The sequence below is a fragment of the Rhopalosiphum padi genome, chromosome 3 (genome assembly GCF_020882245.1).
Source record: "Rhopalosiphum padi isolate XX-2018 chromosome 3, ASM2088224v1, whole genome shotgun sequence".
Taxonomy (NCBI): Eukaryota; Metazoa; Arthropoda; class Insecta; order Hemiptera; family Aphididae; genus Rhopalosiphum; species Rhopalosiphum padi.
In genome coordinates, this window is record NC_083599.1 from 62,024,441 (window position 1) to 62,038,846 (window position 14,406).

Sequence of the window (14,406 nt, forward strand, 5' to 3'; positions counted from 1 at the left end):
GACTCCTACCTCTCATAAACTTATATCTTGTGGCAATTTAAAAAAAAGGATTTGTCAAAAATGCTATTCAAGGTTGTCATCTGAATTTGGAAGGAAAGTGGCACAAAATAAAACAAGGAAAATATTAACACGCTGTGAAGGATGTAACATTTTTATGTGTAGGGATTGTTTTATTAAATTCCATAAAAGTTCTTTGTAAATTATAGAAATATGTTGTTGCCCATAATTAACAAAAAATACATTATAATTATTTATGTGTAATTTTATTTTACTTTTATCTATTATAATAAAGATAACAATATGTTGTAATATCAATTTATTTTATGATAACCTTGTAAAAAATATAGTAAGTCGAAAATATTAGTTTATAAAGACTATCTATTGTCTTGTAGGGTTTTTTCACCCCACATGTGTCATAGAGGCCTCGTAGGGTTCAATGACCCTACTTGATTTTATTAAATAATTGGGTTCTTCTAAGTGAGATAATGATATAATGTTATTAGGTAATTTTTTTTAAATTCATTTTTTCAAGGTCAAATTGGAAAAGTTTGTTAGACAATACAAGACAAATTTCCGTTAAACGATATGTAAAGGTAAATGACGGGTCAATAGACCCCCCACGGCAGTCAACCTGTTAAATTATAATTAAACCTAAACTCATGTATACAAATTGTATAGGTAAGTTGATATATAATTATTTTAATAACATAATAAATATAAGTACATTGGTTATTGCTTAATAATTGGGGATTGTAAGTTTGTTAAAACACAACACATTTTAATAATATCATCAATATGAGGTAGAAAATCAATTTTTATATTATTTAATATTTTATAAGTTTTTAATCTAGCAAACAAACGTTCTATATGTATACGAACACTAGCAACTGAATAAGTATTAATTATTTCTTCCTCAGTAAATCTCCGATTGTGCAAGATAGGTGGCATTACCAATATAGACTTTTGGTCATCACATGTTTTAATACCTGGAAACCCTTTGTCAGCCAAAACAATGTCTCCAAGTTCTAAATTCTTAAGAAATCCACTATCATTAGTGATATAAGAGTCACTGCTTCTTCCTCCATAACTCTTTGAAAGAAAACATATACAACCATTTGGTGTAATTCCAACAAGTATTTTTATAGTATAGCATGATTTGTATCTAGAATACATATAATCTCTTTGTTCCACTGATGGTGGTTGCTCAACTTTAAATTCTGTGCAATCAATAATACAGCGACACTCAGGAAAATTAATTTTAAATACTTCAGGTAGAGTTTCTTGGATTGTTTTTTTATTTGGCCAAAATATAAATGCACTGGTTTTACTTACTAAAATTGTGAGTGTATCAAAAAATATTCTACTGATTGTGGTACGATGAACATTAAAAAGCACACTTAGTGCTGAAAAAGTTATACCCAGCTTTAATTTTATAAGAAAAATTAGTAGTTTATTATTACAATTTAAATTACTATTACTAGAAGATTCAGGCATCATTGATAAAAGAAGATTAAATACTTTAAAAGATGTTCCAGTTAAATCTTTTAGGGAAGACTCGTGCTTAATTGATTCATATCCATGGAATTTCTGACAATCAAGACATGAAATTAAATTGTCAGAAATAGGGCCACATGATTTATCAACTAATATTTTTTTTGAATTAGTAAGCATTTTGTTAGAAATACTTGCAACAAATGTACTAACTGAATTATTACCCCTTTCAAAAGTGCATTCAAATGAAAAACATTGGACGTCAGAAACATCAAAAGCTACTTGAGTTCCAATATCATGGCTACAATTAGTTGATACCACATTTTCATTAATTTCTAAATTTGAGTCATTTATTGTCATAGTAAATGGTGTGGCAGTATTGCATTTTCTTTGTTTAGCTCTGTAGCGATTGTGTCTATCATTTTGCTGCATTTCATTAATTGATATCTTTTTATATGTGTTAGGAAATAATGTTGGAATATAGGCAGGGCTGTTGGGATTTTTAGATGGAATGTTTCCAACGAAATGAGCACTGCACACAACATCATGCATTTTTGGTTGCCATGGTGATCCATCAACACTAAGTATAGAAATTGTTTATAGGTACTAGTTATTGAAAAGAAATAGGTACCTACATTAAAAATCATAATCATAAACATACTTGATTCGTTTAATACTATTTATCCATTTTGCTTTTAATTCTCTTCCATAGCTTCTATTTGGAAAGCTGAACAATTTATGTCCTGTTTGATAGGTATTATGACAATCCACTACACAACACATTTTTTTGCATTTTATTTTTTTATTATTATTCATTATGAATTTATGATTTAAAAAAACTTAAAATACCTAATAAAATTTAGAATAATAAAATTACTAGGTAGTAAGCAATGAAAACTAACAAGTACAAATTACTTTTAATTACCTACGTATCAAAATACAGAAAATAGCAATAATAATATCATCAGAATATTAGATAAATAATATATAATATATTAGGTATATGATTATTTTTAATACAAATTATTAACAAGTACCTAGGTAGTGCACTGTTTTTAATTATCTATCATTAACATAAATATTATATTTATTTATTAACATTCAAATAAAAAAAAATCACTGTATCCCATATACGTTAAGTGATAATGCGTTTTGATGTTCCCTCCTATTAGTACAATATTTGTCCACAAAGCGCTGTTGTACAGCTTGCACAGCGTCTATACCCATAAGACATATTTATCAAAATTAAAATTTAAAACAGGCTAAAACAGCATCTGTTATAATTAATTAATAAATAATTCTAATTTACATATTGAACAAGTATATATTCATAGCTGGTATAAAATTCAACAAAATTAAATTTTTGATTAAAATTTTACTATTTTATACTGGTGACATTCTATAAAAACCAAACATTTTTCAAGTAGATACATTTGGTTAATTTTAAGGCCGGGCGCACACCAAAAGAACAAAACTGTTCCGAACTGGTCGAAACATATTGTTTCAAACAGCTCCGAACAAATTTCATTCCCACTGACAAAACAAAACCAAACAAGACAAAATAATTTTCTACTCATTTTTGTTTTTATACACCAGTCGTCAAGATGAGTTCTGATGAAGATGATGTTGTTGTACCGCTTTTGTGGCAATTTTTGTTAAATAGTGAAATAAATGAAAATAAACGTAAACGTAAAATTTGGGTACACGAAATAAATAAAAAACGTACAGAAAATAATACAATTTTGAATTTTTTGGCTGAATTGCGTAAAGACGAGTTAAAATTTAAAAATTTTACTCGTATGAGTTCAACTACTTTTGACTTTATATTAAATGAAATTGATGAGGCAATAAGATCACAAGACACAAATTTTCGTAAAAGTATAGATCCTGCTGAAAAATTGTTAGTAACCTTGAAGTAAGTTCAAATAATAATACTATAATTATTAATTATATTATTCTAGAAATATTTATTAATCAAACTTTAAACTGAAATAAATGTAAAACAAATGTACATAATAAGTATTAATAATTTAATAAGTATTCAAAATAGTTAATAAGTAGGTAGTCAGTATGTTGAGCTATTTGATGATGAATATCCGGGTGGGCTGAAAGTATAGTTGTAAGTTTGAAATTCCTGTACTGGTACATGTGATGTAGTACTACTATATGATACTTTATCATTACTTGCTGATTCTTGAGCTTCTTGACTGTCGATGTACGAGTTTAAAGTTGTTAACACAAACTGTTTAACTGGCGCTGGTTTTTTCCATTTAATTTTTTTAAATTAGGCAAAAGACTTTTAAAAAATAATAAATCAATATCTTCAACAGATGACTTATTTGTTTTTGAACGTAAAAATTCAATCATAGGCCCTGCAACTTGTTCCGCAGCCGAATTTTTAGTTTGAGTTTTTTTTGGTTTTTTAAATACAGGTTCAGAAGATACCAGCTCTTGCCTGTCAATTAAAGATGTAGTATTTGTACTTTCATTTTCAATTTCATTAATGCTCTCATTGACATCTGTATTTTCTGTACTTTTCTCAGTATCAGTTGCCTCACTTTCATCATCAGATGCCTCGAGATTACTTAATGTTTGCTTGTGCTGCATCATAAAACTTGACAAAAACGACATTTCCTCGAATAAATACCACTTTTTTTTTCTCGAAGCAGCAGAACCAGATTTTTTTGATTTTTCTTCACGTAATGCTCTTGCAAAACTATTACGAAGACACGCTCACTTACTTTTAAACTCTGCCACTAGAAAACGTATGTTAAATTAATTATTGTTATATGCATTTAATTTTTTGAAATATATCAAAATATCGAAAACTGTTAATGTATAGATTGAGCGGAGCGATGAATGTATTGGTTTTATAATGATGTGTGTTGTTTTTTTTTGAATTTATCATCAAATTTTAAGAAAGTGAAAATGCTTAGAATTTCAGTATCTTCAGAAAACAGTATCTTTCTCGTGGGAAGTGAACCTAGTTGGTACTCTGGGGAGCAGTGGCGTAACTGAGAATGTTTGATGGGGGGAGGGGGATCAAAATAAATTTGTAGGGTAAACTTGTGGGGGCCTTAGCGCCCACGGCCCATACCCCCTCATCTATATTTTGTATAATTTAATAACTCAACACATGTAAATATAATCATTCTATATTATATAACATTATACATTTACAAATATGTTTTAAAATGTTTTAATATTTTACAATATTATATCCAGATTCCTAGGCTTTTTGGCAAGCTCATCAATGACCTCTTCATTTGAAAATATAATATCATTATGAATTGCCAACATTGCCAGACCATTAAGTCTTTTCTACAAAAAAAAAATAAAACATTTTTCTCATTAGATATTATGAAAATGTATTAAGCACAGGTGCACAGCTATTATAATTACTAACCTCGGACATAGTGTTTCGATGATACGTTTTTATCCTTTTAAGACTGGAAAACATTCTTTCAGGCGTACTTGTCGAAACAGGAAGTGTGCATAGTATTTTTAAAATAAAATGCACATTTGGATAAATATTGGCATTACACACATGTAATGCTTCAATTGCAGTTTTCGGAATATTGTTTATTCGCTCAAGTTTTATCTTCCACAATTTCAATTCTGCAATTGAGTTGTTCACATCCAAAGAAGGTGAATAAAATTCAAGTAATTTTCTAAATGATACCTCCTCATTAGAAGTTAATGTATAGGAAAATAGACTTTGAAATCCTATAAAATATGACATAAATACATTATACATAAACCGTTAAAGGTTGATTTTAATAATATAGATTGATTATATGAATATTTTATTTCAGTGATTTGTTTTTAATTTAATATAGGTACCTTTAAAAATTTCAGAATGGATTGAAAATCTTTCTCCTAGTTGTTGTATAAAAAAGTCCAGGTAGGGTATAAATACTGACACTTTGTGGTATTCTTCAACACTTAAATTGGGATCTGGATTTGCTCGATTTACTTGTCGTTTAGATATTCTTTTAGTACTCAAGTCTATATCTATAATTACTGACATCTCCTATTACAAATGTAAATTCATATAATAATATACTTTATATTAGTATACTTACTTTTGCAAGCAAAAACAATTTGTGGAATTCAGTATCACAATTTAATCTGATATTTTTTAATACATTTATAATATCTTCAGCAAGGCTTACTGCTTCTTTCAAATCAATTTGTTATTTTTGTAGCAACTTACACAATGGTAAACCAAAAGAAAAAACCAACTGAAAAAATATTTTATTATTAAATAAAATAAATTATATTTATTAATTACTATTTACTTGTATAACTTGTAAGGATATAAGAAATTCTGAATCAATAGCTTTTAATAGTATATTAGCTTCCGTTGCTGTGGAATCATTCCAATTAGAAATATTTTCTAACGATTCAACTACAAATAAAAATAGTTCAATGAAATCTGTTACCGCATCATAACGCTGCACCCATCGTGTAGCACATAATCTTTTTAAAGTTTTAACCTTAGGATCTTCATTACTATTTTCAATGTTGGTTAAAAGAACATTTTGGCGTTTTGGTGTATTAAAGAAAACATAGTACTTTTCGATAATACCTAAGCAGTTTCTGATTGGTTGAATTCCACTTGCAGTTGATACTGCCAAGTTCAGAGAGTGTGCTGCACAGTGCACATACATAGCTTTAGGATATTTTTTTTTGATAATTGCCTGAACACCTTTATATTGGCCAGACATGTTGCTTGCACCATCATATCCTTGACCATATAAGTAATCTAAATTAATTTCACAACTATTCAGACCTATTTACAAAATATAATAACCATACAATTATTAATTTATTAAAAACATAATATCATTTTAATTTACCGTTGAGTATTGATTCAGCTAAATCACAACCAGTTAAACTGTTAATAGTAATAAATTTCAGGAATCTCTCATGGATACAATCGTTATCGTCAACATATCGAACACACATAGCCATTTGTTCAATAGTAGAAATATCAGTAGTCTCGTCAACTAAAACTGAGAAACATTTTGAAGCATTTAAATCCTTAACTATTTTTCGCAGCACAATGTCCCCACATGCCGTTATGATTTCATTTTGGATTTGAGGAGTTAGGTATTTGTTTCGTCCTTCATTTGTAATGATATGCTTTAACATCTCATCACCATATGCTCTATACTTTAATATGGCTCTAAAGTTGCCTTGATTTAATGAACATTCCACTATAATATGAAAAATTTATATTAAGGTTGAGTTGAATGGTAGCATTATTATATAATATGTAATGCTATAACATTATTTAATTTTAAACATACTATCAATTTTTCCATAATCTTTATGCCCTCGTAGAGCAATCTCTTGACGACCACAAAGTATGACACAATCAACGATTGGAATGAGTCGCTCTCTATTCGCCTTGATTTGTTTAATTCTTTAACAAAAAAAAAAAATATCAAAGTAAGTACATACTTGCAGACTTAAGCTAATTAATAATTAAATACCTATCTGTATCCAGTCGTTCTATTATTGTTGGCTCTTTTTTTAAATATATTTTTAAAAATTCATCAGATTTCAAAACAGAAAATGTGTGGTACTCTAATGCAGAATGATTTCGAAATACCTATCATTTAATTACAATTATAACAATATAATAACATGTATTCACAGGGAAATAAAATTAAAATTAAAATAATATTAAATTATAAGGGATTAAAAGTTAAAACATTAATATAATCAATAATACCTCTTTAGCTTTTTTCCAATTATCAAATACTTCAGTAACCAAATATTTTAAAGGTTGATTTCCTATTCCACCGGTTTTTGCAAAAACAACACAATGCTTACAAAAAGCTCCACCTTCAACTTCCGAATAAACAAGCCAATTGAATTCGTTCAGCCATTTATACTGAAATTTTAAACCTCTTTTTTTGTTTTTTTCATTTAATGGAAATACGTAATTATGATTTGGTAACCATAAATTGGTAAGTACCTACAGGTTTTAAACAAAAAATAATAAAAACAATTACAATGTAATTTATATTATATTATGATATATTGGTGGGTTTTAACTATAGTTCAGACTAAATCCGACATAAGGCATTAGCATTCGAAAAGCTTACGGTATTTTTTTCTTCGTGTGATAACAAATCACGTTTAATAAACAAAGCAATGTCATTTTTACGAGCATCAAAATGTTCCATCTAAAAAATTACGAAGCACAATCTAATTTATTAATTTTAATGCAATGTTAGCAGGCAGGAGTCAAGCTTGGGTATAATACCATAGAACGATAGAACAATAGGTACTGTACCTTATTTGTTTCTTGGACAGCTTGAATCAAATTTTTATTTTCAACATGATTTTTTTTACATGATACATCATCAGATTTCTCTATGTTTTCCTTAAATAATAAACAAGAAAATGTATAGGTAAAATCGAATTAAATTGTTATTAAATATTAGGTAGGTATTATTAATTATTATTATAAATTATTAAATTCTATTTTTTTTTATAAACTCATTTAAATGTTTTATAATAATTAATATGACATAACTAATAATTATTGAATAAACTGCAGTGACTGCAATTATATTTTTAATAGGTACTTTTTTTAACTGGTGTTAATTTAATTTTGCATATTTTAGCGCGAGTTGTAATGCTAATTATAATAAGTTGAATACGTCATACATAATATTTAAACATTTAATTCCGGGTCTAATAATGTTTAGTATTTTAAATTGTAATACTTACGTCAGGCCCAGGCTTCTTTTTAAAAAAATTCAATAAAGTACTGCTAGTTGCTGGTAATTTTCTTTTTTTTTGCTCCATTTTGCTTTAAGCTTATAAAAATGTAACTGACACGTGTGTATACCTACTGTGTAGTGTTTACTGTTTATACGTAATCGCAATAATCAATGTAGATACTTTGTGTCGACGCACGTTCTTAGTACTTACTATCTATGGCTATTATTCGTTCTACGAAATGTAAATCTTGAAGTTACATTTTTATTATTATATTATGTTTATGGAATGGTGGTTTTTCCCATTATCGGATTACTGCAAGGCACCCAATGTTTATTAATAAATAAGAATTAAAATGAATCAGACCATTTATTTGAAATCATGCTTATCGTTAACGGGTAAATATTTATATACGGGTAATATTTAAGTATACACAACTTCAAAACTTTTTTTTTTTAGTTTCGTAATAATTTATAAGTTTTCATTTGAACTATTTGTAGGTATAATAGTATAAGACAATATATAAATACAGCTCATGGGGAGGGGATCTATCCCCCATATCCCCCCGTAATTACGCCCCTGCTGGGGAGTTAAAAGTGAACATTTCTAAAAAAGTATTGAAAAACGCCGGAAAAATAAAAAAAAACTAATGAAAAACGGGAATTTTTACGCAAAAACAGTTTTCAACAAAATCGATTTTTTTATATGGTTGCAACTCAAAAAACGAATCACTGTAAATACTTGAAAGTTTTACAAAATGTTTAAATAAGCATTATCTATATACGGTTAAATTTTCAAAATATTTTAACTTTTTTTGAGCTATTTATAGACAACTGAAATGAATTTTTCGAGTATTTTTGTTTTTTAAACGTCAATAAAATAATTTTGGGTGCTCAAAAAAACTTGAAAATTTAATACAAGGTTTCTTATAAGTTTTTCTTATTGTAGTTAAAAAAAATTCAAAAACCATTGGTTACAATTTATTTTATAAGCGTTTAAAGTTCAATTTTTTACGAAATATGTCAAAATTGCGAAAATGTACAAGTAATTTTGTAGTTGAAAATTCATAAAAATTTTAAATTTATATCTAAGGTTACAAAATTCAACACTAAGTTTTCTATAAGTTTTTTTTCAAATAACTATAGAAAAAACTCGAAGGAAACTCTTATAGTAAAAATATAATGAGCGTTTGAATTTTAATTTTTTACGAAATCACGTAACGATAACTGTTTATCCTCAAACAATTTTCAATAATTGTTTTTATTCAAAAAGTAAGTCATAGATACTTGAAAATGTTATCAATTCTTTAGATTGGCATTTTTTAACATAATTTAATTTTCAAAATATTTCGCTTAATTTAATGTTATTTATAGGCATTTGAAATATTCGTTTTTGTTTAGTATTTTTTTTTATAAATATCGATAAAATGATTTTGCTGAATCAAAATACTTGAAAATTTAATACAAAGTTCCTCATAAGTTGGTCTTATAGTGATTTAAAAATTATAATAATACTACGTCCCATATTTTTTTTTTTTTTTTAGCGTTTGAAGTTAGTATTATTATCAATATCATGTTTATCTTATGTAGTTTATCAACAAAAAAAAAATGTTGGTTATAAAAAGCCTGGTTGAAGAAAAAAATCTATATTTAATGAAAAACATCCAATTTTAATAAAAAATCTAACTCTTTTTATTCTATTTAGATTTTTTTATTTATTTAATATTTTTACTAAAATATAAATTTTTGTTCTCAATTTGACTTTTATCAAATAAAATTTTTTATCATCGTTTGATAAAAAAAAATTTAATTTAATTATACCATGTATAATGTGCCAATAAAAATTTGGTGAAATTTCAAGTAAGAAAGTATTTAAAGTTGAAAATCGAAGCATTATTTCGACTAGTAATCGTGTACACATACATATAAAAAACAAACCTCTTTGTAAAATTAAAACATTCATAACTCCGTTCAGAATCTAAATATGACGTAAAAAAATTAATTATTTATGGCTAAAAATGCCTAAAAATGTAAAATAAAATTAGTATAATAAATAAGTCTAATAGAATAAATAATTATTTTTCAGCTATTTAGCTTCTGGAGGACACTTTAAACGGTTACATTATCATTTTCGTCTTGGTGCTTCAACTATTGGAAAAATTATACGTGACGTTTGTTGTGCCATATGCGATATATTATGCCCTAATTATATGCCACCACCTACAACTGAACATTGGATAAAAACAGCAAAAGCTTTTGAAGAACTGTGGAACTTTCCGAATTGTCTTGGCGCGATTGATGGAAAACATATATCAATACAATGCCCTCCTAATGCTGGTTCAGAATATTATAATTATAAAGGGTTTCATTTCATTGTAATTCAAGCTGTCGTTGATGCTAATGCTAAATTTATAGCTGTAGATATCGGTGATTATGGACGAAATAGTGATAGTGGTATTTTTAAAGAATCCAATTTTGGAAAATTATTAAAAAACAATAAATTAAATATTCCGCAATCAAAAAAAATTGACCCTCAAATTAACGATGAGTTTCCATTTGTATTTGTTGTAGACGAAGCATATCCTTTACAAACCAACTTAATGAGACCTTTTCCAAGAAAAAATTTAACTAATGAAAAAAGAATTTTTAATTATCGTTTATCAAGAGCCAGAAGAATTGTAGAATGTGCATTTGGGATTCTTGTGAAACGATTTAATGTTCTAGAAAATAAAATGCTAGTTTTTCCTGAAAAAGCTACTATAATCACAAAGGCGTGTTGTATTTTACACAACCTAATAATGGATAAAGAAGGGGTTCTAACCGAAATCCAAGATGAACTTCAACTTCAAACAATTCAAACGGTTACCCAAAGCCAACTTACATCAAGACCAATTAATAGAGCATCTACTGCAGCAATGGATATCCGAGAGAAGTTCATGAATTATTTCAATTCAGACATAGGTTCCTTGGCAAAATATGTATAATTTATAAGTTTTATAACATTTTTTTAAATTTTAATTATAGATACATAATACACTACGTATTCATTATGTAAAAATTAAAATTATTTTATTATAATATATTATTATTATTTTATTTTATTTTTATATTTTTATTAACTAACCTGATATTTTCATTCCTGTACTGATTTCATTCCATAATCTGTCTTGGATGATTTTATTGCCATGTTATTTATCGGTTACATAATGTTCTAATTGCCTCCAAACAGCTCGGAACAGTTGTGCTCTTTCGGTGTGCGCCCGGCCTAAGACAAAACACTAGGTACTGGACCATAGAATTAAAATCAATTTTATTCAAACACAGTGAATAATAGCGAATATATTATAAACAGCAGCATAACAAATATATGAATATAGGTAGATTTATAAGTAAAACACTTTATATTGAGAGTAGTTTATTAAATAATGCTGAAGATTCTTTTAGAATGTCGAGGAAATCTTCGAAATTAACATTTTTTAATACTTTCTTTTCAGAAGACATCCACTTTAATATTTTCTTTTTTTATTGCCTTTTTCACTCATTTCTTCTTATATAGTTATATTAATGTAAATTAATTAATTAAAAGTATGTTTTTAAAAACACGATTAATTCGTTTTATTTATATTAAGGATCTAACAGTTATGATCTTTTTGAAACTGCGCATTTTAAAATGATCATAATTTATTTAAAAATAATAATATCAATAAAATGCTACGTAGGGCCCTGGATTATAATCTTACCTTTAAATTTTATAATAGGTTAGTTCACTCTAATACCAAAACTAACAGCACAATATTGAAACTGGTAAACGAAAATTTGATATGTTGTACGTGTGTAACTATGTAAGACGTACACATGCAGGTACCTACTACGTCCTCTTAATAGAAACAACTTGTCGTAATACCTGTTATAATAATTAAGCATTCTAGGAAACTAGATAAAATTTTATGGTAAATTATCAATTAAAAAAAAAATTTTAAATGTTAATAACTATAACTTAAACTAGTTAAACCATACTAAACTTTTAGGTACATTTATATTGTAAATTATTATCATTATAATTTAATTTAAAAGCATATAATTTATTATTTGTTTGAACATGGGGTAGTATTATGGTAACAGATTTTAAATTTTAGATTTGATTTAAAGCAGGCGGATTTTTTGTTTCACATTTGCCCCTACAATTACAACTATGAAAATCTTGCCGTCCTGTTGTTAAAACCACTATTTTCCTAAGACTTACCTCTTTTGCTTTATTGACCTTTGATATGTTAATAAAATTAGATGTAGCTGGTCGAAGAGTTGAAGAATTAAACCATTCCTTAATTAATCTGTGTTTGGTTCCAAGACAATTTAGCTCATTTTTTTTGTTCTGCGACCATGGAAATTATATTCGTCGAGTCTAATATATCTCTATCCACCTTAGGAACTGGAACTATAACACTATCTCTGACTTTAAATTGAGTTAATTTAAATTTACTTACCTGTGAAAAATAGAACTCATATTATTTTATAATAATTTTAAGTAATATACTTAATATTATATTTGTATCTTTAATATTTTTTCCGTAGCATTTTGTAAGCTTTATAATCTATGTTTGTTCAATCCGATGTTGTTTTCATTTGTTTTTGCATAAATTACAAATAATAGCACTAGCAGAGTTGATTTCCAACGCTATTATTATTTTTAATTTGTACGTGTGTAAGACGGAGACAACACATGCGGGTACTACATCCTCTTAATAAAAATTATACACGTATATTATTAGTTTCGTCATGTATACAGTGCCGCAATAACCGGGTGTGTTGCGTGTGTCAAACACACGGGCCCAGGGCCCCAACCTATAATGGGGGGCCCAACGATAAAAATTGAAAAGTATGTAGAAAGAAAAAAATAAAAAGATTTTGTTATAATAATATAATAATAATTAATAATTATTGAACAATAGATCGATTTGGTCTTGTACAACACAACGTTATCGTATATTAACGTTTCTTTTGCGGCCCGTATAACCGAAATTAAAAATAGTTTGGTTGCAATTGATTAAAGCGCGTCATGCGAAGGAACGCGTATTTTGACCGGCCTATATAGTATGAGTTGAGAGATCCTTTTCAAAGCTTAAACTTATCAAAAATTACTTACGAAACTCCATCGGTCAAGAGAGACTTTCAAGTATAGCTTTGCTTAATATTGAAAGACAACAAACAAATGATATTAACATAGAAAATATAATTGACAATTTTGCCAACAAAAAGGCAAGAAAAAAGAATTTTTTAAAGTGAGTAATGTATTTTTTTTTTCAATTTTTTAATTGGCTGTTAATGCTTATGTATAGTGTGTTCAATTAAATTGTTACTTGATAATTATTTATATTTAAAATTAATAAAAAAAGGTTACAAATTATTACATTTATTTATTTGTAAATACATACTTGTATGTGTTTTCCTTATGTTAACCTTATTTTTGTTTATATTTGTATGAGTAAAAATTCAAAATTCCAAAGTATGTTTTCAAATTTGGAAAAATTAATTTTCAAGACAGGAGGGGGGCATTAATTTTATTTGCACACGGGCCCAAATTGGTGTAGTTGCGGCACTGCATGTGTATGTAACAAGTTCCGTACTACTAAAAATCCGTATCCGTTTTGTGAACTGGATGTAATTTGAAATTTCTATCTATTTCACGAAACCGGTCAGAACGCGAAATATTATACATTACATTTCAATTAAACTTTAGTATAAATAAAATTGTTTGAACAATTTAAATAATTAAAAAGAACATAATATTTTGTTCAATCTAAAATAATACATCAATCTTCTTAATTATTATACTTTATACAATTAAAAAAACAATATAACAGGTACCTATATTATTTTGATTAATTATTTCTAATTTAATCAATGTTTAACATTTTTTTGAATATGTCCAATTTTTTAATTTCCATATCATTAGCTGTGATTAATTTGTTAACAAGTTGCTTTTGAAATTGTAACATTGCATGTTCTCTTGTTTAGTTGTCTCCAATTTATCAATTCTGAATGATATCAGTTTTTAATTAAAAATAATTTAAAATCAAATTAATATTTTATAATTCACCTTAATATGTTCAGTTCAATACCTACTTCGTAAACTGATTTTTTTTCATATTTTCTTAATTTTAAAACCATGCCGGTG

The 14,406-nt window shown here is 27.1% G+C and overlaps 5 protein-coding genes across 5 annotated transcripts; 1 reads left to right on the forward strand and 4 right to left on the reverse strand.

The window, feature by feature from the left end:
- Nucleotides 1-729: 729 nt before the first annotated feature.
- Nucleotides 730-2,307, reverse strand: LOC132926710 (uncharacterized). The gene is made up of 2 exons (XM_060991111.1): nt 2,153-2,307; nt 730-2,071 (listed from the first exon to the last, which is right to left on the reverse strand). The coding sequence occupies exons 1-2, from the start codon at nt 2,305-2,307 to the stop codon at nt 730-732; spliced, it is 1,497 nt and encodes a 498-aa protein (XP_060847094.1).
- A 1,249-nt stretch (nt 2,308-3,556) lies between these two features.
- Nucleotides 3,557-4,212, reverse strand: LOC132925308 (uncharacterized; the record flags this gene model as incomplete). The annotated part of the gene is given in 2 exon segments (XM_060989716.1): nt 3,557-3,741; nt 3,744-4,212. Coding segments are annotated over 2 exon segments (654 nt in total), but the record flags the coding sequence as incomplete, so codon positions are not given.
- A 486-nt stretch (nt 4,213-4,698) lies between these two features.
- Nucleotides 4,699-6,648, reverse strand: LOC132925309 (uncharacterized). Its single transcript, XM_060989717.1, has 5 exons — nt 6,354-6,648; nt 5,937-6,286; nt 5,335-5,524; nt 4,898-5,217; nt 4,699-4,812 (listed from the first exon to the last, which is right to left on the reverse strand). The coding sequence occupies exons 1-5, from the start codon at nt 6,646-6,648 to the stop codon at nt 4,699-4,701; spliced, it is 1,269 nt and encodes a 422-aa protein (XP_060845700.1).
- Nucleotides 6,649-6,890: 242 nt separating this feature from the next.
- LOC132925310 (uncharacterized) lies at nt 6,891-8,319 on the reverse strand. Its single transcript, XM_060989718.1, has 5 exons — nt 8,242-8,319; nt 7,802-7,891; nt 7,611-7,691; nt 7,235-7,480; nt 6,891-7,111 (listed from the first exon to the last, which is right to left on the reverse strand). The coding sequence occupies exons 1-5, from the start codon at nt 8,317-8,319 to the stop codon at nt 6,974-6,976; spliced, it is 633 nt and encodes a 210-aa protein (XP_060845701.1). The 3' UTR covers nt 6,891-6,973.
- Nucleotides 8,320-9,268: 949 nt separating this feature from the next.
- LOC132925311 (putative nuclease HARBI1) lies at nt 9,269-11,215 on the forward strand. Its single transcript, XM_060989719.1, has 3 exons — nt 9,269-9,276; nt 10,318-10,685; nt 10,803-11,215. The coding sequence occupies exons 1-3, from the start codon at nt 9,269-9,271 to the stop codon at nt 11,213-11,215; spliced, it is 789 nt and encodes a 262-aa protein (XP_060845702.1).
- Nucleotides 11,216-14,406: the final 3,191 nt, after the last annotated feature.